General features: G+C 42.1%; 1 protein-coding gene across 1 annotated transcript in view; it reads left to right on the top strand.

The window, feature by feature from the left end:
• The first annotated feature begins 1,129 nt into the window (after positions 1-1,129).
• Positions 1,130-25,576, top strand: part of LOC306761574 (ankyrin repeat and BTB/POZ domain-containing protein 2-like) — a 44,491-nt gene continuing 20,044 nt past the window's right edge. Inside the window, exon 1 of the mRNA XM_079247797.1 lies at positions 1,130-2,498. Within this exon, the coding sequence (XP_079103923.1) occupies positions 1,610-2,498 (889 nt within the window). The 5' untranslated portion in view covers positions 1,130-1,609. The remainder of the gene's footprint in view (positions 2,499-25,576) is intronic.

The raw sequence follows: 25,576 nt of genomic DNA, 5'->3' as shown, positions 1-25,576 counted from the left end.
ACTAAAAGGTTCACTCCCCATTTCTCCTCTGAGTGAAAGATTCATAGTCTATGGTGTGTGCACGCATCGAGTCTTTCCATTTTAATGCATGTGGAGTGTGCCCTGTAATATCTAAGTTCATGTGTAAAAGTAAGCATCCATTACAGCCATTGATTCAGTTTCACAGACATGCAGGGTGAGTTCTCTGCCTTGAATCCATTAAGTCATAATGTTGGACCTTGTCCCAGTGGAGACACACCCTGCTTGTCTTTTGAGAGTGTGGTGTGATGAAAAACAGGTAATCACTTGTCTCCTCAGCATGTTTGCCTTATTTCCCCTCAAGCGTGTTTCTACACTTACCCAGGGATCACAAACAGATTCATGGGATGATGTCAACCGTATGTTGCAAAAAAAAAGCAAAAACCAAAAAAAAAAAAAACAACAAAAAAACAAAAAAAACCAAAAACATGTTTCACTACTATATAGCCTAACAACTACAGAACTAGAGATGAAGAACACACAAGAAAATAAAGAGAAAAAAATCTGTAATCCTTGAACTATGACATCAATTTTTGAAATACTCACTGTGAGAAACTTCAGCCCTATATAAATAGCCCACCTCTTACCATCATCGCTCTCTCACAAGCTGAGTTTTTGACCGGATTAAAGTTTAACTGGTGTGTATTTTAGCTCCAGATGACTAAACCTCTTCCCCAAACCTGTAATATAATGACTAATTGCGAACTCAAAACTAGATTTCATAATAACAACCCAGAAGGTTAAGTTGTTTTGCTGTTAAATTGATTATTATAAACATCCTCATATGCGAGACTTGTGATAAAATAATTAAAAGGAACATAAAACATTTTGGTCTCAACATGTCTATAATAACGCCTCGGCGTAGCCTACTTTTGGCTACAAACTGCCTAACTAGAAAGTGGTGAATGTGGAAGCGAAGGTAAATTTTATTCACTCCAACCCAGGGCCGCTTTTCAGCACAATCTCATTGGTTGACGCGGAAATCAGCAAACGTCTGATTGGCTTTTGCGTCGCTTCCGTGTTGTCATTCAGACGTAGCCCCGCCCCTCACACATCTGTAGTTGAGTGTCTTCGGAGGGCTGTGGGAGACAGGGCACTTTGGAAAGGGAAGAGAAGCAGTCAAATCGGACTTTTCAATGGTGCTTTACCAATTCTGCGCTCATTTCCAGCTTTCTGTGCGGCCACGCGGGATTTTTTTCCACCCACGTGTTTCATTTGGGCTGGGTTAAGAGAGCGGAGAGACGCTTCGTCATGTTTTAAAAGTCCGGTTACTTTGGGGAAAGTTTAAACCCCTGCTTCGGGAAAGGGGGGCAAGGTGGGACGCTTCAGCTTCAGTTTACTTTGAGTGGCTTTGTTAGTGGTTTTGATTTAAACGAGACTATCTTGTCAGTTTTATCTGATTGTGCGGCTGCTGTAATCTGTTATCCTGCGGTTAAATCCACCAATCAGAATGTCGGAGGAGTGTTGCTCCGCGTAACCAGTTCATCCACCTCAACTCGGAGTTTCGACGGCTTGAAACACTTCCAGGTAAACCGCCGACGGGGTTTTCAGCTCCTGTAAAGTGTCTCTCCTTACAGCCATTTGGGGAACAATGGCTGGTTTGAGCAATGTCCACATGAAAACCCTGGAGGACCTGACGCTGGATTCGGGCTACGGAGCGGGGGACTCGTGCAAATCCCTCAGCCTGTCCTCCTCAAAGTCAAACTCCCAGGCCTTTATCACGACCCCTCACAGGGGAAACTGGTGGTACTATTCCGGCTCCATGAACAGCAGGAACAACAGCTGGGACACTGTCAACACTGTCCTCCCCGAAGACCCAGAGGACATCTTCTCCAAGTGCCACCGCTTACCTGAGCTGGAAGAGTTCCCTTGGACTGAGGAAGAGGTGGCCAAGATACTCCGCAAAGTGGCAGAGAGTGGTGTCTGTAAGGGTCCTACACCAGTCTTCTCCCCGGAGGCAGTGAAGCGGCTGTCCTCTCTCCTCCGCAGGGCTCTCATCCGCATCTCCAGAGAGGCGCAGCGGCTCAGCGTCATGCACTGCCGCTGCACGCGCTTCGAGGTCCAAAGCGCCATGAGACTGGTGCTCAGCTGGGCCCTGGCTGACCACTGCGTCTCTGCTACAGTCAAAGCCATCTCCATGTACTGTATGAGCGCAGGTGAGCTGCTGCGCAAAGGCAAGTCCTCCCGCTGCGGCCTCTCCTTCTCCGTGGGACGCTTCTTCCGCTGGATGGTGGACACCCGCATCTCCGTGCGCATCCACGAATACGCAGCAATCTGTCTCACTGCGTGCATGGAGTCTCTGGTGGACGAGATGGGAGTCAGGGTGCTTATGGCTGAGAGGGGTCACTCAGGGCCGGATTGGGGCTCAGGATGCGCCCCGGTGAGCGCAGAGGCCCTGGAGGGGGTTGTGAACAATGACGCCGAATTGTGGGGAGTCCTGCAACACTATGAGCACCTGATTTGCGGGAAGAACGCAAACGGTAAGCCAACTTTTGTCCTAATATGCTCGAGTAAACTGATCCCTGACAGTTTCAGTGTGTGTACTTTCTTGTGTTCATTCATGAGTTCAGCAGGAACGTTTGACTCGCCTCCTGTGTGCTGGTCACAACTTTCCACTCAGTCCTTGTGTGGAAAAGGTGAACTGCGGCCTGCTGCTGGATACAATAGCACCTCTTTGTGAATGAGGGTTTGATGGATTTGTTCCTAATTTGACTTGTCAGTACAGAAAAACAACGGTGCAAACACATGTGATGAACAAAGAAAGTATTTTGTCTCTGACCAGTCCTACCAGGACCACTCAGTCCTGGGTTCTGTGTCAGACAGCAGAATTAGTTTTTTTTATTCTTTTACTTCATTCATTCTAATCATTTGCAGCAATGACTGTCACTTCTGGTAAAGCCTAAGCAGGAGGCTGACACAGCTTTCTGCTGACACCTCTCTGCCTGTTGCCTTGTTGGCTGTTCTCCTTTCCCTCACCCCGTTCTCCTCTCCTCCTATTGGATTGATTCCCTTTCACCCCATCCTGACATATCTTCCATCTCTCTACCGCCTCGCTTACAGCTCCAGCTGTGCGTCCCGCTCCCGGTCCATTTGTTTCCTCCACCCTCGCATCTCTCCACAATCAACTCTTTTTTTTTTTCTCAGCCTTCTCTGTCAAACCCCAGTATACTCACAGCGTTTTGGCAGTCCAGTGTTGAGTTGATTCATGAGCTTGTGTTGGGACAATGTAACCAACTTTTGTTTGTGGCCTACTACCAGCTCCCTGGAGCTGAACTTTTTTTTTTTTTTTTTTTACTGTAGCACAATGGCCTTTTGTTGTGTGATCATGCAGCTTAGCCCAATACAGAGGGAGGGAAAACAAATGCTACATTTCAGAGAGGAAAATGAGTGGAGATGGCCAATATTTCTGGGCTGGACTTCCAAGGCTGACCACTGATCTGAGGCGAGATGTTATCTTAAGCATTTTGCTGTGCGGACGTGTGAATAGGCAACTGCTGTGACACTGCCAACTGTGTAGATATCTGGGACAAATCAGGGTTTAACAAACAGAATTTACATGCATGCACAAGTCATTTCCTTACATTTCCGATCTGTTCAGCTTCCAGTGGTTTTGATCTACTCCATTAAGTGAAGTGTACTGGACTTGCTGTTGAGTTGGAGCTGTTTCATTGCAAAATAAGTACAAGAGCAGCTTTTCTTCCAGTATTTAACCAGATGTCTTTTGGTTGGGTCAACTGGCCTATTTTGGTGAGTTCAGTCACTGGTGTTGAGAAAGAAATGTGTGTCTGTATGTGTGTGTGAGCGTGTTATAACAACAGAGTATTCTTCTGACCACCCGAGCTTTTTTTAGGCCAGTACTGGGCTGTGGAAACCACACACCCCTCTACCACCTTACCACCTGACACTCCACACCCTGAAAGTGGCTTTCGGGAGCCCCATCTGTTGTTGCAGCCCCCTTTTCTCAACAAAAAATAAAGTTTAATGTTCTCCTTTCAGAGCAGAATTTAGATCTACGATCAAATCAGATAACCATCTGATGACACCCCCCCCACACCTCACTTGATTTCTCTTCATCGTTCTGTGTCTTTCTCAGGGGCTGACCCACATCTGGAACTCTTTAAGCCAGAAATGACTTCTACGGCTCCAATAACAAAACTGAAAACTCACTCACTCACTCACTCCTCCTTCCCCTCCTTCCCTCCCTCCTCTCTCCATGCCCTCTTTCTTATGCACTCCTACCCCCCCTGCAAATCTCTTTCTTAACTTTGCCATTACGTTCACGTCCACTTCGTCTTTATCTGTTTATTTCTCCTGGTCTGCTGGGAGTGCATTAGAGGAGCCCAGTTGTGATGTGCCAGGATCTTCTTCATTACTCATGCACACACTTGAGCACTTTCCCTGCATCGCATGTGCCCAAATAGCTCCAAAGCATGGCTTGAACTCAATGCACAATACCACTTCACAGACTAATCTATTTATCATTCACGTCTCCTCTCAACAAGACATAAGTGAGCTCTTCCTGGTATAATTTGTACTGATTGTCCTGTTGGGCCAGTTAAAATGCAGAATAGTAGCTTTGCTAATGGACACTGGAAGTAGCTATGAAGTTGTTGATCACGATGACTGGTGAATACATTTCTTTTAAATTCTACTTTGGATGATGGGACAACTTTCAATGTGCAGCTTCATTTAAGTGTTCATGGGAAGTTTTAAAAGTGCCTTTAGGACTTTCCTGTAGTTGATTTCGAAGGTTGTTGAAGCAATCGTGCAGCAGTTAGATATGCAAACTCTTGTCTGGAGGCTCATTAGCTCTGTGGCATGACTCTTACCTATCACATTCATATGTCTTGCAGTCATAGAATACTGTTGTTGCAAATAAGTCTTCAGTGCCTTTAATGGGAATACCTGACAGCGTCTGAAGTGGTGAGTTACTGAAGGGCAGCGTTCTTTCTCAAAATAAAGTACCTGGAAAGTTAAATGTAAACGTGTTCCAGGACTAACACAAAGAAAGATGCTTTTTTTTCTGTTCCAGCTCTTTAGAGGTTGTAAAAGGGCTGCTTGTAATGGGCTTCTGGTGCAAGAGAACATATGATTTGCTGCTCAGTATTTCCCTAAATATGTATTTAGCCCAGAAAGAGGCGTGGGAACAGTGGGCAGAGAGATGCAGGGAGAGCAGGCCAGCACTGTGGTCACACAGATGGGGAAAGCAGCACTCTGGAAATACACTCCCTGTTCCACAAACATGGAGCAGGATCAAATGCAGTTTTGGAAAATGTATGAGGACATTAATATAACAGTGAAATCTTAAGTGCAAGGTGCCTCAAACATGAACTGCAAAGCTGTATTCTCCTAAATACCCATGCAGATTAATTTAGCTTCGCTGAGCAAAAACACCCTTTGCAGGTCTGTGTGTAGAGTTCACACAATAACGCACATAGTCTTAGTGGATAATAAGGGTTAATCCTTCTCTAGACAGTACAATTTATGTTAGCGGTCAAGTGTGTGACAGTGTTATGTGCGGGTGCATGGATCACCCCAGGCTACACACACGTGCAGTGATGGTCCATGTCTTTGTTTGCACTGGCTTCTTCTCTGGTCCCAGCTGTAAAAACACCGACCCGTTAGAGCGCTGGTGCGCACATGTGCTTGAATGTGCTCATCTGTGGGAGCTTACGTTTGATTTTAACGGGTAGCGGCCGTTCGCAGATAACCACAAGTAATGGCTTCCCAGATATGATACATGTGATTTGTTGAGTTATCAAAAAGGCTACAATATAGCAACCGCTGATTTTCCATTCTTTGATGCAGGTTGTGTTTTCTGTACAGACTTCAGTCATGCTGATGACTTCCACCAATGCTCCTCCTGTTGCGCTACAGCAGCATGACTCAGGCCTCTTTAGAGTAATGGACTGATAAAGAGGAGAGGAATTGAGATGAGTATGATAGATATTCAAAGAGAAAAGTCCAGAGACATAAATGGAGTCTTATAAATAGTGACTATAAACTTTTAAACACGCTTCCTTCTGCATCTTTAGTTGTTCTAATTGCCGTTGACTGTAGAGCCATAGTTGTCGTTCCTTAGGGAATCTGCCCTGCAGCCCTAATGCGGGAAACAGAAGGATTGGCTGGAAGATGGTTGGAATCTGGGACCAGATCAGCACATTGCCTGATGATAGCAGCACTTTAAAGAGGCTTCTGTGCATCACATGGTCTGGGTCTTGCTGCAGATTTGGTTTAGAAACCCAGCTGGCTTTGTGGTCAGTGGGAGCTCTGCAAGAAGCAAGGACATGTACAGGCACTTTGTTAGCAATGATACAGTAATTATCAATGTCCATTATCATTTAATGTATTCTACACGTAATTGTATAGGAATTTATTTACCTTTTTAACAGTAAAAGATCAATCTTTACACAAGTTTAGGACATAAACACCTTGTAAAGTATCCACCATGATAAAATATGGCTGAATAGAAGATGATTTTACCAACCAGAACTGAGATGATTATTCATTCAGAAAGAAACTTACCAATGACCCAAGTTTAACCTTAGCGTCTAAATGTGTGTTAAAAGTCTGAGATCAGCAGATTAGTAGGAAAAGTCTCAAAGAGCAGATTAGCACTCATGTGGCTTGATTATTAAAAGTCAATATGGTTAAAGGGAAAAAAAGTTCCAATAATAATGTCTTATGCCTTCTACTGAATGTACACAAAAACATTTGGATTGGTGTGGCACAATCACACTTCATTCATCTGTCAGGACTTTTAACTTTCGGACTAAATCAAGATATTTGTGTTAAAGTTACCAGTTTTCTTGTGAGCATGCGTTACTATTGATCTCAAATTTATAGAAGGATTTCAACACCTAAATTTAATGAAGCTGTAAATCTTGTCTCACGTGTAAAGGAAAGCAGTTTTGTAGCATACTTTATTTATGGCTCAAAGCCAAGAGTAATTTCTGCTTCTGAGGTTTTAACTCTGTTGCTTTGAGGAATTCTGCTCCTTTGATCAATGCAGATATCAGTAAATGAAAATGTTTCTTAAAGCAAAATACAATAATTTAGTGTTATAGGATTTCTCAGATGGAATTTTAATAAGCACATTTCTTATTTTTAAGCTCAAATGACTAACTCCTACAGTATCGTATAAATATATGTTATTAGCATATCTGATAATTAGTATTCTTTTGATTAGACTGACCTTGCATTTTAGCAGCATCTTTCGTTCATCAAGTCCATGCAGTTTGTACGTGTGGCAACGTAAGACGAAAAGGATGGATTGGGTGGGATGATGACACCGTTACATTAACTGCATATTATTTAGTCTAATGAGAGACTGAGGCAAAGGTGAAAGAAGTGTCATCCAACTTTTTATGACCTTAGGAGGGTAAGAAGTTGCAGAAGTTTCCTAATATCAGTTTATCACTTCAAAATATGACATATTCACTGTTTTTACTATTCAAAATGTCAATATTTGGTGCTAGAAAGGTCACAAAAAAGTTTTAGTGAAAATCAAGTTTCAAGTTTATTTATTTATTTATATACAGTAGCATATAGAGTTATACCATGTAGAAAATGTCCTGAGATGCAGATATAAAAATTGAAGTAAAATGCATTTAATGTGTAGAATTATTATGTAGTTGGAGAGAATCTTAGTAAACAGTAAAAAGACCGTGACTGTGATATGAAATACTTCAAAGATTGGATGCATATCAAGAAAGTCTGATATAGTGAAAAAGAGAAAATGTCCTCTGAACATCTTACAGCACAAAATAAATGACTCTGAGATGGTTTGCTTCAGTGTTGCAGGTTATAATATAAAAAAAAAAAAAACACAAAGTGACAAACAATGGTTCATTTAGTCTTTACTTTTAAACAGCTCATATAATCCCCGAGCCTGAAATAATGATTTTCCTTACTCCTTACCATGACAAATCCATGCCAAGCATCACAGTTCTAATTTCTAATCACCATCCGCTCAATCAGTTTCCCAGCATCCGCGCTCCAGCCAAACTAAAAACGGTCCTCTAGTCGATTCACAACCATTCGGTTGTGATTTGGTTGTAATATTTAATTACACACTAACAAATCAGAAGGGAGGACTGGGGAGCATGGGGGTGGGTAGTTTAAGTGGAAACAGATTAGTCTAACCAGGGATAGGATTTAATTGACTCTTGTTCTGCTCTTTGGTGAAATCTGCTTGAGTTGGGCTGACCTAGCCAGATCAGTCTGAGCCAAATTTCTGCAGCAGAGGAAGAGTTTGTGTCTGTGCAGGATTGCTCCAGTGAATGCAAGTGTGTGTGTGCCAAAGGAAGGGCTGTGATCACTTCAGCCAACACTGAAGGGAGAAAAAAAAAACAAAAAACGCAGCTTCTTTTGGATGCTTCTCAACCAAGCTAGGAAAGTTAGTTTTTCTTTTACTTCCTTTTAAGTCTAAACTTGGTTTATGAGCGGCCTGAAATAAGGAGCTTTTTGTGATGCTTTGTGACCTCTTTATCCACTAAAGTCAGAGAGCAGTGTGAAAAGACCAAATAGCTAAGTTCAGATGTAATGTGATGGAAAAACAAACACTCTCTGCTGTAAATATGTTTTTTCTCCTTGATTATTTTGCAGTTTTAGGTTTACAGCTTCATCATAAATCACCTTCATATGACATTATCCAAATGCTAGAAAAATATTCTTTGTCTTTCTTTCTCTGGTTAGTAGTACAAACCAAAACAAAGCAGAAAAAATTAAACTTAAATTTTGTAACTAGTGAATAGACAAAGAAAAGACAAGAAAATGTTTTTATATTCTAACCTTGAAGAGGGTTAACTAAACGCATCCTTCATCACATCCTGTTAGTTCATTCCTGCCTCTTTACTCTAAAGAGCCTCTAAAGCCAAGAGATTTATGAATGAAATCATATCAGTAGGAATAAGTCATTGCTGTGATTCCAGACTCACATCTCACTTTATTTTTTACCCTGCATGATGTTTGGATGAAGTTTCACAAACTTGCCGAACAGCCAAATTTTCCAGTGTTTGAGTCTGGATAGAAATGTCAATTTAAACGGTGTGGGAGAAAAAAACAACACAAAAAGGCCAAATGAACAGAATCATGTATGGCATGCTTTCTGTTGGAAGGTGTGCCGGGTTCAGTGGGTCCACCATGACGGCTGAGCTGACTGGTGTGTCTGTCACAAGTTCCAGCCTTTGACGTTTTTTTCCGGAATATTTCTGCTTTGATGTTGTCTTGTCTCTTTTTGCTGTGATTGTGATGCTATCAGTGCTTTGTGTGAGTGTCCTGCGTGCACGCTTTTCTTGTCTGACATTATGGTTGTTTGACGGGCAGAATGTGTAACCATTAACACAAGCATACAATCAGCGTGACGAGTGGAGACTGGGACTGTCTGGTCCTGTTTGACTCCACACAAGCAAACCCAGTTCTCTGCAAGAAAAGTACAAAAAAAGAGGCTGTTGTGTTCTTTCTGTTTTAGTTTCTTTAAAAGTCTTTTGAGCCATGGCAGAAAAAAACATGATTACTTTTCAGAACTACCACAAAACAGGGGAGATGACTCAGTGTCTTGTTTACCCCCCCCCCCCCCCCCCCCCCCCCCAATCAGCTGTCCCGTTTCTGTTCATCAGACAGTGGAATGTGTTTGTTTGTGCATCGAGCCTGCAGCTTCATCAACAACAACATATATGTAAACACTGGGGCTCAGCAGCTTGTTTAAACCACGTTCTGCCCACATCACAGGGCATACCCCCCCCCCCCCCCCCCCCCCAAAAAAAAAAAAAATCGTTGCCAGTTAAAGCAAATTAAAATAATTATGATGCAAGTTTTTCTCTTGTTTGATTCTGTCCAACCAGGTCGTCCTTGACAACCCCCTCAACCTCATTTTGACTCCCATCTTTTTAGTTTTTATCAGCTTCTCCGTGTTTGTAGAATCTTTCTTTTTACCCAAACTGATTGCGATCTCTCTCTGGTCCACACCCTTAGAACTTTGTCTGCTCATCTGTCTTTTTTTTCCCCTCTTCTGTATACTTTTCTCCCCCATTTCTTCCCTTTTACTACTTGCCAACACACACATACACACACACCTTTTGTGTATATTGCAACTGTATTCCTCAGAAGTGTACTTTTCCATCTGCAAGCAGTGCCATCTCCTAAAACCATCACCTGTCGGGTCAGGGTCATCCATAAAAGGATGTGGTGATTAAACGCACCACAGCGGCTCACACAGCATATTTAGAGCAAAACCATGTAGAGTAAGGCTTCCTGGAATTCCCTTGTGGTTAGTGGAGGGAAGGAGCACATTTAGACGGCCATTTGGAGAACACATGTGGGCACAGGAAAACAGACTCAGTCAAGACAGGACACACTCTGCCAATCTTTCGTTGCTTTCTGTCCATGGTATCTGCACTGCATGTCCACCACATGTGGACTCCTTCCTGGAGCTAAAATAAACATTTGAGCTGCCAGAGGGAACCAAAAACAAACAAGAAACACAGTACTTTTAGAAAGGCTTGATAACAAAATGCGTTTAACAAAATGGAGGCACTTTAGGAGTCCCTGATGCAAACCTGACAGTGAAGTGTACTTAACATGAATGTTTGGGACAGGAGTTGGAACAGCCATCATCGGGTTGGACTGTCCCGTCTTTCCATCGTACTTTAGAGACTTTTTATTCCATGTAATCATCATGCAGATGTGCATGCCTGTGTGTATGACCCCGTCGATAAGAAGGATCTGACCCAAAGCTTTTTTTTTTGAGCATTTCTGTCTGCATGTGCATATGTCTCTTTGGTTCTGATCCAGCTAATTTGGGTTATGTCTGTCCTGCGTCCAAGTTAGTTTGTGTTGGAATGTGTTCTGTGAATTAGTGGCTTCTGTCTATTCAGTCACATCTGTTCTGTCTCTCTCTGTGTCAGCTGTGCTCTCTCTGGCTATCTGTGCTGCGTTGGCCATCTGTGTGTCACTAGGGGGTCACAGACAGTGCTGGACATAATACACCCCAGCAGCAGTCGCCAAGTTTCCTCTCCAGGACTGATATAATCTGTCTATTGAGCTTTAAATGGTTTGAGGGAGAGGATAGAGGAGGGAATAGTGTGGTGTGTGGTGGAATTTCACACCAGTGAAAGGATGCTTTGTGCAGTGATGCTCAGAGAGATGGAACCTTTTCTTCATTTTAATTTTACTCATATAAGGGAAGAGGATGCTGATACCCAGGAGATGCGTGACTTTAGTTTTTCCCCTACTTGAGCTGATGAGTGTGCTCTGTATGTTGATCTGGTCTGCAGCAGGGCTGGGTGATATGATGATATAGATCGTGTGGACGATAGAAAATGTCTATCATTTCATATGAGGCTCTATCGTTTACGCCACAATAAGGTGCTTTACTGCAGTATTTTATGTCAAGATGCGCTTCACGGCACGCTGCAGTATATAAATAAACATGGAGGAAGACGTGTTTCAGAGCAGGATAATTCACTAAAAGATGACCAGCCAACCCAAACTGATGAGCTTGTTCATAAAAGAGGAGAAATTTCTGTCGCATGGATGCGGTTTGGTTATAAAAAGACCAACAACAGACGAGCTCACTGTCCCAACAATGGATTCTGACACAACTAACTAATTTTATCACCTGCGCAGGAATCAGGATAAAGAATACAGAATAAAAGCCACAAAATCAGCATCAGACTGTGGTGAAAGCACTCATGATAAACACCAGACCTAAATGCTGCAACAGACATTTATCCGTTAAACGCCATACAGCTGTAGTTCCCCCAGATGGAAGGTGTGAGGTAGTGTGTCCAAGGTTGAAGAAGATTAGACATAGACAGAATCAGCAGTGCTGGTATTTCCTTGAAGATGAACATTTTATTTTCCACAAGTTGTCCATCGTACCGTTTCAAAGATTGGGGGGGAAATCAGTCACCAGTTTCGCTCCCTTTTCCTCACTCTCTCTCCTCGCGAGCTCCCAAAACTGATTACTTATATACCCCATTAGACACACACCTGATTTAGCTTAAACCATTTCCCCATTTCACCATCCCCAGCAACCTTATTCTACACCAACATTAATAAACAAACAAATTCCTAAACAAAAATACACAAAAGGAATACCAGTTCTAATACATTATTTCAAATAAGCCCACACTTAAAGAAACTACAGAAGAGGAAATCCTCCTCTTGGTTTCTCCCAATCAACTAATCTAAGAAGTCCCTCACACCTGCAATGAGGAAGTGCTGGGTTGGCCATTCCCCAGCACCTATCCTGCAAGGTGGAGTTAAACAAAGAATAATGTTAAATGGTAACACAATGAAAAATGCAACACAATGCAAACACTAACAACCTGGGATAGTAAGTGCAGCATGGTTACCTGGCAACAGAAATAACAGAATAAAGTTAAAGGGACAAATATGAGAAAGGTAAATGTTAGGGACAAGTGGTGAACAATTACAGTCTCACCCACTTTGTCACAGAAGGAGATAACTGCTGCCGTTGCCAAGCACATCTGATAAATAACGGATGATTGACACAAAATTACACAAGAAATTTTTATATTGTTATGTATATATATGGTTATGGGGATAAAAAGGAGCTATATTGGGATATGATTATTTGTCCACATTGCCCAGCCCTGGTCTGCAGCTATATTCACATGCTAGTCTGCCCCACCAGGCGTTTAGTCTACCTATTGGCTGCTCACTGTAGGGTAACTCTATCTCTCTTATTGTTTCTAAAATCTCCTTCACTTTTTCAGATGATATCTGGATTTTTGCCACAAAGCACCCTTGAATGTTCTCACCTCTTCGCCTCTTTAGAAGTCTAAAACAGAGCCACTGTGCCATCATGTTCATCAGTTTACTAAACCAGACTTAGCGTAACCCTACAGGTTTATTGTATTTGGTAGACATACATTTCTTCACCCTACACGTGCTTTTGGGAACAAACATTCCTCCTTTTTGGTTCTGTTTAACAAGCATTTGCATTATTTCCATGTGCTTCACATTATGTTTGAGTCCATATACTGTACAGTCATGTGTCTACGTGTCAGTACCCTGGCCTAGTGGTGCTTCTGTTTTAAAAGCTGTTGTAAAAGAACGCTCAAAGGCAGCTTGACGGTAGTTAAAAATATAATGGAAGAGCCAGCCGGGACAGAGGTCAAGAAGTAGGAAGTTGTTGAGGTGGAGAAAATGCACAAACAATAAAATGCTTTGTCAGTAACTAGTTGCCAGCTTTTGGTTGGAAATCTCTTCAGCAGTGAAGTGTCCTGTTGTAAGAATCCTTTGAGCATTCCAGTTAAGTGCAAAGAAAGAGGCAGATGTGTTAAACGTCCAGTTTTCAACAGGGAGGGGGGTCAATCTGAGCAGTGCATCATAAAGCATGCAGCACACAAGCAGCCAGTCAGTTTACACTCAGTCAAAGTGTGGAACAGCTTGTACTCATCCATGTGGTTTTATACAAACATTTCAACAAAACTCTTATTTCCTTGTACTTCACAGTTTTGTTTTGAGATGAGCTTTGCAGACAGAATCCAAAGTACAGGCAATAATCTGATGTGTGGGAAGCATCGGATCATCGGCAGCTGACTGAGAAGCATGCTGACCCAGGGAGGAGATGTTTCAGTGTTACTCTGATAACATTGTGGCTCTATCCTGCTGCCTGAGTAGACAAAGATAACAAAAAGACACATAAAATGAAATGAAACACTTCAGAAAGAGACACACACAGATAAGTGGCAATCAGCTTGCAGTTATTTTTCCTGGTACTTGCTAACTTTGTGGATTTCTGAGAGAAAATGGAGAAAAGCAGAAAGGAAACAGATATTATGTGCATCCATCATGTCGAATGAATCGCTAACATTTCCAGCTGTATGCTGGGAAAAACAAAGTTTAGCCGAGTCAGGTCTTGACTTTGTGGAAACCTCCTTAGAAGCCTATCTCTCTCCTTTTCCTCCCTCTCCATTCCTACTTTGCTCGTTGCTACACATACATCAGCTGCTCCCTGTCTTACGCACAGGACTCTTGAAATGTCATTATCGCATCCTGCAGGGGCACTACAAAGAAAGCAGTCATACAATACTCTGTTAATGTGTTTGTGAGTAAATGACTGATAGACCTGTATGAGGCCTTACTTTAAACACATTTATACTGTTTTATAATGTGGTTTAGCTAATAATTTTCCAAGGAAAAAAGAGATGTTTCACATTTAAAATGCAAAAAGTCTGTTTTTGTTGTTCTTTTAGGACTAATGTGTTCAGTGCAGCAGAAAGAGGAAGCATGGGAAAGGCATGAGAGAAGCACAGAGGGAAAAAAAGTCAGAGGAAGAGATGAACCTGCTTTGTGATTCTTGGCTCTTGGGTACTGCTGCTCTGAAGACCATAATTTCCCTTTGACCAACTTGTATTTGCAGCTAGAAAGCGGTGAGATCAGCAGTTAGCAGACTCGCATGGTGAGGTCAAGGACATGCCTTGACTGGTGCATTTCTGCAAACAACTGTCCAACACTTTATTTCTCTTCTTTTGCATTGTTTTGTTGCAGATCAGTAATGTGACTTTAGTGCCTCTTAGTTATAAAAATAAAACAGGAACAAACACAGACTCCTCTCCCTTCTACCTCAGAATATTATTCCTTATTTTCCTGCTACTTTGTGACTGTTTCAACAGTCTCTCTCCATCTGCCTTGCCTGGTCCCAGCTGGACAAAGATCAGCCAGAGACTTCCTGTGCAGACCTGCTGTTGCAGCCAGGCTCCTGGGAACCGTTCGCTCAGAGACGACGGCTGGGAAAGGCAATGTTATTTCCAGGCTTGATTTTAAATATGTGCCCTAATCTCTGGCTAGGTATCAAGTTGTCAGGATTAGAGTTAGTGGCTTCACGCTGGCTTTCAGCAGGGAAGCAAATGATTTCTTCAAATTCTATTTCCCTCTTGACACACCATCACTGTCTTATTGCAGAATTACTTTTCTTCCCATTATATCCCCAGCTTGTTCCCATCATCGCTCGTGTGTATTTTCTTCCCATGTTTCTCTCTAAAGGTAAAACGAAGCTAATTATCACCCTGTTGTTTGTTAAAGCCCTTCGGAGACTTCAGGGGCTGAAATTGGAGAGTAGTTGTCAAGAGTAGGGAAACTGTGTATGTGTATATCCTCTTACTTTGGGTAGTCCAAACCCCAACCCTGAACACTTGGCAAGCAGTTGAATGAAACGTCTCTTGAGCCTCTCCTCATGTCTGTCTCTTCAGTTGTGGTTATGGGGCTTCCCGAGCGGGCAAACCAGGGTTGTTGTTTGGTTTGGAACGAGACAGGAAGTAAAAGAAGAGCTGGAGTGAAAATTTAAAAAAAAAAAAAAAAAAAGTGATACAGAATAGAGATTTTACTGATTTTAAGACTTGCCAGACAAGATAAAGCAGGAGGTAGTAGCTGATGAAGACGGGCCAGGCACGCACACACGCTTGGCTGTCATCATCACACCCAGACAGGCTCTGCAGTGGGAGAAGAAAAATGAAAACAGATTTGTCGCTGTTTGTTTGTGTAGGAACTGTGTCAGTGTGTGCACAAGAATAGCCCTCACTCCCAATAGTGTTACACAAACATTCCTGTAAAACGCTCACACACCTACACACACTCCCCCTCTTCTGAAGCGTCTCTGGCTGCTGGGTAGTCTGGTCTCTCTGGTAAGGGTAGAGGGGTTTTGTGTGTTTTAGTGTGTGTGGTCAGGATGTGGCTAGCACCTCTCACTAGTCATGATTTACTAACAATGCCACGGTGGTTGGAGTCTGGCACTCAGCACGTACAACAACTCTGAGTGGGTTTACTGTACGACAAAGTCTTTCCATCACCATTTTGTTGGCGTAGCAACAGTCGGTTCCTGTGTGTCATTCATAATGATTTATCATTTGTTTCCTGTCGTACAAGGTTTTATTAATTTCTGAAAAGGACTTGATAATTTACAGTGCAGCCAGTCCTAAATGTGTGTGTGTGTGTGTGTGTGTGTGTGTGTGGCGGAGTGTGAGTTTCAGTGTTTGTGTATTAGAAATGGTTAAATGTTATTTCACCATTGCGGCTTTGGTTAGAGGGAATGTGAAAGTTGAAGTGAACGGGTTTTCTGCTCTGTTCCGGAAGAAATGCATTAAGAGCGTCTGCTAAATGAATAGAATAGAATAGAACTCACACATACACACACATACACATATACACACACCATGCACTCAAAGGTAAAATTGGTATTTACTTTGTTTGCTCTTTTTAAAATGCTCTGTCTTGTTTAAAGTTTTCTGGTTTTCATGTGAAGTGAAAGCGATGGAATGAAAGTAGGCAGAGTTTGAGAAATGCTTCAGTTTCTCTCTGGTGAGGTGATATCTCACATGCCTGCGGTCCTGTTCCTTCTTTTTTTTTCCATCTGTTGTTCTCTTAGAAGAGAGCTTCAGTGGGTGGTCCGCGGAGACCTGTGGAACAGAAGCCTCTTATGGCCTTTATAATGCACCAACATGCACACACAGTGGAGCAATCCTGGACAGACGCATTAAAATCGTCATCAGAAATTGTACCCGTCAGGTGCTGCTGAAATTAGCTTATAAAGTATTTAAATGACACACACTGAGTCAAGCTTGTCTCAGACACAGCACCTGCAAAGGCAGCAGCTGGGAACACACAACCAGCAGCAACAAACACTGGCCCTTGTGTACATGTACACACATTCTCACCTCCTGTAACTTTATTTGTGTTGCTGCTGCGCTTGTCGCTGTGGAATGTGTGAGGAGGTGCCCCTTGTGGAGAGAAAGCAGCATACAGTCCCGACACCAAGGATGCATACTGTTTATACGAGAGCTACGACGCACTTCGGTTTGTGTTAATTAAACCGGTGATGACGTCTGCGTTCAGGTGTGAGAAAAGTCCTGGACTTATTAATGGGAGGATCGGGATAAGATGTGCAGTTTTTGAGAAAAATTTGGAGGAAATCTGAAATCAGTTAGTTTAACAGGAATAAGCAAAGACCCACTTCATCGCATTTCTAGAATCTAGGACTGATGTGGCATGCAAGAAAACACAATCTGACTCATAGATGTGCGATTTGGAGAAAATGACAGAATGATGAGTATGTGTTGAGTATTTGTGCGTTACGTGGTGCAACACTCATTATTTGTGTTAATTTTTGAGCAGATTTACACAAAAAGTACTTTTGAGACAATGAAAATAAAAAGTGAAAAAAAATATTAAACAAAAAAACAACAAAAACTAAACTTGTTTTTATCTTAGTAAATTCTACTCCCTTCATTTTATCTGCAGCTGTTTAAACCAAATCCAAACATCCACCCCCTGCATTTAGCACTTTTGTCATTGAGGTAGCAACAATGTAGACACAATAAGACTCAGTTTAATGTTTTATGTGCTGACCCCCACATGAGAACTTGTCAGCTCATAGCTGCAGAGGAGGGTTGCCTGAATGTGCGGCTTTGTGTGCTTAAGTGCTGCTTTGGGGTCAAGAGATGCCATAATTGCATAAGAGGATGGTCCTTTTTAGCAGAATTCTTTTGAGATATGGTACTCCATCTGTGTTCAGTGTTTGTGGGGGGGGCGTAAGGGTCAGGGGTGAGCTGTAAACCCTTGTGGGTGTCAGATGGGCCCTACAGCCACTTGAATAAGGTGACTGGTGTAGTTAAAGGTATTTTACAGCCTCCTGCTAAAGAGGTGGACCTCTTGACACACCCTTCAGGTCTCTAACACACCCAGGTCACGCATGCTGTTGGAGTATTTAGAGCGATGATGTGTTGTCCTGCTGTCGTGTTTAAGAATGACACACGGCCACATGATTTGTGCTTCTGATGACACGTCAGGGCTCAGCGATTAGCATTAAAGCAGTGTTTTCTGACACGTGTGGCCAGGCGGCACCCACAGAACTGATCAGAATGACATTCTGTGTCTGAGGCTGGGTGGTCCATTGATTTATTTCTAGTGTGTGGCTTTTGCTCATGTTCCATCAGTGACATTGATTTCTTGACTAATTGCATGAAGTGCTCTGTCTGCTTTTAACATTCAGTTTTATGTCCATTATGCTTATCGAACTTTTCTTTAGTCTTCCGCAGAGAAGACAGTCGTTGTCAACAATGGCTTCCGCAGCCGTAAAGTCAGACAGATGTAAGTGGAACAGCCCATCTTATTCAGCTCACAAAGTACTGCACACCTTTTAAAAAAGAGAATAAAAAAAAAAGCTCTGCTACATTCATTGCTGCTGCGAAGTGATACTGAGTTGCAATAATGCATGCTGATCCTTTCTATTTGTCTTACTCTCTGGTGGTTATAATGGGACTGAATAATTGTTCAGGTTATTCCTTCTTAATGCAGGTTTAATTGGAATGTGATGGAAGCAGGAAGGTTAATGCAACACTGCTCTACAAATAGTTTTCTGTCTCTTAGAGACAACATAGTTTCCATTTTGGATGGAGCTGACTGTGCAGGTTTTCATCACTTACAGGCTGTAGACAGAAATGGAAAGGAAATAAATTCATTTAAGCAGCTGGACTTTGTTTGGGAAGTTTCTTTTTGTGCTGCTCCATACATTCTCAGCCATCAGCTTCAGTTGCTCTTCACTGCAAACCTCTACGGTACCGATGCACACGTCAAATCATTTACTGAATAATGATGCAACTGACGCATACTAACATTTATTCTGTGTATTTTCTGTAAAACTGAATCAAGAGGTTAATTTTAACAAGCAAAGGTTCATAAAAAGTCAAAGGAGATTGGTAGAAAGTGTGAGTTGATCATTAATCCTAATCATAATCCATCCAGCGCCACCCTTATTTTTCTCCCTCCACTTTGACTCACTGTTCTCCTTAATTTTGCGCTCTATCCGGCCCAACCCGGAATGTTAATCAGCAGAAAGCTGCTTTAGATTTACAAGGGGGGAAGTTGGATCCAGTCCTTTGAAACATCAGACTTTTTAGTCCTTCTGTCAAACCACCAGTTGGACTGTGAGAACCATGCAAAAACAGATTGTCTCTCTTTCTTTTCCTTTTCTTCCTACCATGAGCAGAAAAGCTTGGATTTGTGACTGTGAGTTCATGTCTCTGAGCTTTCAGAGAAAATATCTCTCTTCCTCCTCATCTAACTGATGTCATCAATATTGTCATCAGACAAACACACATAAAACACGTGCATACATACACACATACAAAAAAAAAAAAAAACAGAAGTGAAGTGTTTTATAAAAGGGAATTTTGGCACGCTGTCCGTACATAGATAATAACTCATTAACTTACTTTTTTCTTGTATTTTTCTTTCATTCTTCATTTTTTCTTTGTAACTTGATTTTGTCTGTCTCATCTGGTCTCACCATTTGTTCACATCTATATACATATACACCAACTAAACAGAATAACTCATTATTATTATTATTGTTTGTTTATTTTTAAAAAATGCTTTAACATAAAATAAAAATCTAGTTGGAAATAACTGGCTGTAGGACACTGCTCTAATGGGAAGAGCATTGCATAACACTGTGTCATTAAGACTAAAGTGTGTGAAAGAACAACTGAGGCAGAAGAAGCAGGATGGATTAGAAAGTTGTTCCAGGAAGTAATCTGTGAATCCCAGTAATCTGTGAAGAGCTTTTTATAGATGTTAGCTTGTCAGCGGTTGGAGCGATAATTAAACAATCTGACATCAGACCGAGGTGTTTAATGCTGACGTTATTTCAGTTTTAATGTTTATTTAAGGAGGCTGATCAGCGCCAAGTTATTGTGTTGCTATTAAAAACTGTGAGATGTTATTGATGTGGAAGTCTTTCAGAAAACGGATAAAAACAGAGGAGAGATGTTGGGAAAGTCCATGATGTGAACTTCTGTAATGAATGAAGAGGAATTTGTCACTCAGAGCCAGCCTGTATGCTTTCTAACGTCCATCATGGCACATATTAAAACTTCAGATTCACTGTTTGCTTGGTTGTTTTGTCCTGAGGAAAAGGACGAGCACCCTGCTGTGGTTTACCTTTCTCGTTGTGTGTTTGTGTCAGTGTGTGTCGCTGTGAACGGAGTCATTTTAGAGTTCAGCCTCAAACTTTTGCTCAATGGTCATGTTGTCTGCCATCTTGGCTGACTGGCTCTCTGTTCTCGCTCCTGCGTTCCAGCCGAGGGAATACGAGCTGATCACACAGACAGCAAGAGAGCAATTAATGTGAACAAACACACACATATAAATACACATCCGCACCTTCCTCCCTCCGCCCAGCCTGCTGCCCTGTGCTGTTATTTGTTACGAGCTAAACAGAGGCTAGTTTGTTCTTTAAGGGAGGTTAGTAGGTTTGTTGTTGCAACCAAAGCAGCCAACTCCCAATCTGTTCCTGTCCTTAACGTGGATCGGTACTTATCAGAGCTCCAGTCATGAGAATTGCTCTCTAAAATCACGTGAGTCCGTTTTGTGTTTGCCATACTTTCTTCTGCTGGCAGTGTTTGGGATGGTGACATCATCGCTAGTAAAAGTGGAGTTCATTATGAGAGGGCAGATCTGAGGTTGCATGTTTATGTGGATATGTTATTGCAGTGTGTGTGTGTGTGTGTGTGTGTGTGTGTGTGTGTAATAACCATCATCCTGTGTCATTAGAACAAAACCAGCCTCCACTTACATTATAGAGCATTTCCAGCCACAGAACTACAATAAGCCATTGAACTATAAAGCTCAGTGACAGAGCTATATTGTCTCTCTGCTCCGCACGACGTGAAGTGGCAGCACATATGGAAACAGGGATTCTTGAATGAGACTAGATAGCCACAGGCACCGTAGTTAGCCTGGAATGTAAAACACAAAACATGATTAGAGAGAGAAAGAGAGCGGATAAGCAGAGAAAGCTGAAGTCATGTTTGGGATTAGGGCTAGATGTGGAGAGCTTATGGTGATATTTTTCTGGGCTGTGGGAAACCCAAATCTGGCCCCCTGAATCTTACAGCTCCTAATCTGAGTGTGTTTGTCTGAGGGTAGTGGGTAGGTATGTTATTGCAGACCACATTTATAGCCCTACAGTCATATCCTTGCTCTGTTGGAGCTACTTAAAATTGTCTGTGTTCTCCACATCGAGCACCTCATACGTACTCAGGACAGGTTTACATGGTACATTTTTCACTCATGTTGCTGGATTTTCTATAAACAGGGAATATTTGTGACATTATATTTGTAGTAAAGGCTCAGTGTATCTTAATGCATGTACAGAACAAACAATGCAGTCATAACAAATTGTTATGCCAGCACGCGCTTCTGTGACATTTACTGTTGGTAGACACAATGACAGTGGAGCTACGCAAAGTTTTACTTTAAGGTCACATATTCATGTTTTAGATTTAGATCTTTGCTCTCAGCTGTACCATCCAGTAAACGTATCGATACTGTCTCTTATAAACAGTCAGATCCAGATAAAATCACTTGCAACCAACACGTGATAGATGGAGTTTCACCCCGTGTGAAAACTTTTTCTTTGCATCTCAGCTGTATTGTCCTCAGTGATGAATGATGTGTGTGGGTGTTCTGATTCAGTGACTTGGGGATGCCCCATTTCACCCAGCTGATAAGGTTACTTCCTCTTTTAGCCCCAGCTGAGCGCCACCTCTGACTCCTCGCAGCCGGGGTCACCAGAGGTGTCATGATGACGCTGACCAGACCCCACTTTGCTTGTCTATCACGGCCTGTGATTTATCAGCTTCTGACAGGCGTGTGTGCAAGAGTGGAGTCTGTGATTGTGCTTAAAGGGGATCAGTAACTTTTGATGCCTTTTAAATCAGGAACACACTGATCTGAACACAAATATTCCTGTGAATGGACACTTAAGTCAAACATGAGATTTAAAGTATGAGCAGCTTTTACTTATGAATGCCTCTCTGTCTGCACTCCTTGGAGGTAGTTTGTATTTTGAAAGACACACTTTTATGCTAACAAGTCTCAAATGAATGAGTATTTTTAACCTAAGTACTAATACTTCATCATAAGTCTCTAAATGTCCCTTTGTCCTACTAAAAAAATCTGTTTAGATAAAGATCATGAGGAGGGTGAGCTAGAGCATGCAGATATTTTTAACCTTGCACTGAAACCCTGTGGCCTTGGGCTCTCCAGAGACATGCACAATACGTTCGTGCTCCATCATCAGCTTTACTAGTAGTCTCCTGCTCTAACAAAAGATGTGTGTGTGGCACATAATGTAAAATCAGAGAGAAGAATGTGGGGATGTGTGAAAAACAGGTGTTTTGGAGGCTGTACATGTGGAAAACAAGAGGTCAGGCCTCTGAGTGAAGGATCACATCTGGTGCATGAATTCCACTGAAGAAAAATGAAGCGTGTGTGTGTGTGTGTGTGTGTGTGTGTGTGTGTGTGTGTGTGTGTTTGTTTCTTTTGTTGTGTGAAAGTCTCACTAGTAGAAAGAAAGGGATAGGGAGGCTGTGGGTGCGATACACACCCAATGACAGTCCCCTAAAACACTGTACTATTGTGTGCAGAGAGACATGCCTGCAGTCTTCTGGAGCAGAATCAGAGCTCTTTTTGGGCAGGGGAAGTCACTTTGAAGCCCCCTTTCCTCAACTCTGTTCCATCCACCCCATAATGAATGAAGAGACTGTTAAAGGAGGAAAGACAGGTGTTCACTTGTATGTGAGTTTGTGTGCACACACACCCAAACTCCTGTCTTAACTGAGAGCATCCGGCAAGAGCTACGCTCACTGTGCCACTTTGTTTTCCAACCACTGTCTGCAGTAGACAAAACAAACTGGCAAACACAGACAAAGTATGGCCCAAGAATGCAGCTGGAACGGTGGGAATAAAAAGGCGAACTGAAAACTTTGGACATAACTGGCAAATCAGAAAAAGAAGAAGTTTAAATGGTAATAATTTATGGCAAATGAACACACCAAACACTGCTGGGAATCTGTTAAACTGAGAATTTAAAGCTGTGATTTGCTGGTCTGTTATTGGAGATACAACCCGAATACCTAAAGAAACATTGTCCTCCAAAGTCTGCACATCTTATCTAACAATACACACTGTCTTAAAAATGCAAACATGAATCCAGTTATGCAAACGGTGCCATTGGAAGATAACTGGAGATAACACAAAAACAGAAAAGAAGGAAAGCTGGAGCATGTGGGAGACAGTAGCTGTGACTCTTAGAGCACATTCACATCAGCCTTTTGATCAGAATCCAAGTCCGTTTGCTCGGAAAGTCCGCTTCGTTTAGGGAAATGTAAACGTGCCAAACGAATTCTGATTCGGATCAAAGAAGCGGACTCGGTCCGCTAACAAATGCAGGTCTCAGTCAGTTTCTAGTGGACCAAATATAGGAAGTGGACGACTAAAAAATTACTTCCTGCATTTAGTGTAGCTTTGCATCTTGGGTAAATACATAGTATATCTTCTGTTTCATCTGTTGTTCATACTGGGTCAATAGTTACAGTTTATTCCTGCAGTATACTTACATAAGACAAAATAAAAAACTCAAAACAGCCATAGTTTCGTCTCCATGATTAAGTCACAACGGAGTTTTCTTCTTCATGTGGGTCTTATCTTCTCTTTTGCTAAATACTAGACAAGCACCACTGTTGTTGAGAATGTGGATTGTGATCTCAGTCTGCATGGATACACCCCCTTACAACTGAGCCGAGCCCCCAACCGAACTGAGTCTAGCGGACTACCCTGATGGGAATGCACTCTTATAGTCTGAAGGGTATTTTGCTTTGGCTTGATTTAAAGGCTGATTGCTGTTCACATTTAGATTACTTACTCAAAGAACACTAGCTAACAGCAGCATTGTTCATATTAAATGGCTCATGAAGAAGGACTGCCCACCTAGGGACTTTTGAAAACTTTAAATATAATAAAAGAGAAGAGACAGAATGTCAAACATCACTGAGTGATAGTTTGGCTGAGTTTGGAGGAGCTCTAATAGGATGGGAGATGGTTTGGATGGGCTGGGAACTGCCACAGGCTCCGCGGTAAGTTTCAGCTGTGATTTGTAGCTGAGATTCCCACATGACATGTGCAGGGTCAGCCTCAGAAATGGAACCATAATAGCCACAAAAGAATGAATCCCTCATGTCACTTGTCTTCCACCCCGCCTTTTACTCTCCAGCCTCAAATATTCCCCCTCTTCTGCCTCCGTTGTATCTGCTTTTTGCATGACTCATTTGTACTCCTATTAAGTTTTACGCCCCTCACTCCCTCACCTCCTCCTCTTCGTCTTACTCCCAGCCTCTCCGAGCGCCAGAGGAGAAAACATGCACTCTCACTGCCGGTGCTCATGATATTAGTGGTGGTAGGGACAAGCCCTGGTTGGCTTGCGGGCCAACTTTGGGCCCAAATGACGCAGGCTGGGGTTCAGCGGTAAGGCAAGCAAAGGGGTGGGACTGTGGGAAATACTGAGAGCTGTGTGAACATTTGCCACATTTGAAAGAATTAAAGAGAATTGATTGAAACTGCGTTAATACCAGCAAAGTCTGTTTTCAGTATTCTACAAATAGGCGAATTTTTACTGCCTTTTTCTTCATAAACAATTTTTATTTGGTTTGTGTTCAATGCATGAAGCAAAAGGAAAGTTTCTCTTCAGCAGCTGAATGCAGTCTGTTTCACACCAGTGCATTACATCAGATTAATTAGTCCTTTGGGAGCTTCAAAGTTTCTAATTTGGGCAGTTTAATATATTTCATGCACCATGGTAGAGTTTGAAGACTAGCGTTATGCCGTAGTTGCTTTCTTTGCATATCACACATGGTTTACTTCATCAAAGGCTGCATTTATTTCTTAACAATCACAATGATGAGACAAGAGGCAGGATTAGGAGCTGGAATCAAGCTGTTTCTCTTCGGCTTGCAGATCACATCGTCTGACAAGGAATGGCCACTATGGTGGTCATAAAAAGTAGTGGTGGCTATACACTGAAGGATTGTGGGACATTTGTTCAGCATAAAGTCATGTTTATAAAATCATTCATGTTATCTATGAAGGGCTGGGAAAGGGTTCGCAAGGGTTCATGTTAAATGATTGACACCCTGTAAAAAGAAAGACCCGCGTAATTACAAAAATAGCTGAAGAGACACATCAGAGCGCATACTTCATCAACACATTGCTTCAGCTTGTGAGTGAACAGGATAGGTTGAAGCTGGTGTGTGCTTTGTTTTTGCTATGTGCAAGTTCTTTGTGGCAGCAGTGCTCTGCTAGAGGCAGCCATTTCCATTGTGTCGGAACAGGGAGTCAGCACATATCATACAAGTCTGATGGTGCAGAGAAAGTACGAGAGAGAGAGAGAGGGAGAAAAAGAGATGAAATGTCACTTTTTGTATGACACTGCACTCTATTTAGCAACCACGCTCTGCCAGAGTAAACACATTTTTAACTATCAATATGGTTTTCATTTTCAAAAAATGACTCAAGAATGAAGTGACTTTGTTTATCTTTGTTAGGAAATCAACATGTTCTTTCCCTTCGTTCCACTCAGTTGAGTTATTCAGTCCTCATAGAATTTATATCACAGACAATTCAACCCGTCATGACTTTCAGCAAATGCAATAAATGATCATATCACGAGATTACTTCAAGTTTCTTTCTATCA

This window comes from Telmatherina bonti (assembly GCF_933228915.1).
Source record: "Telmatherina bonti genome assembly, chromosome: 2".
NCBI classification, from domain to species: Eukaryota; Metazoa; Chordata; class Actinopteri; order Atheriniformes; family Telmatherinidae; genus Telmatherina; species Telmatherina bonti.
This window is presented reverse-complemented; position numbering and strand designations above follow the sequence as displayed.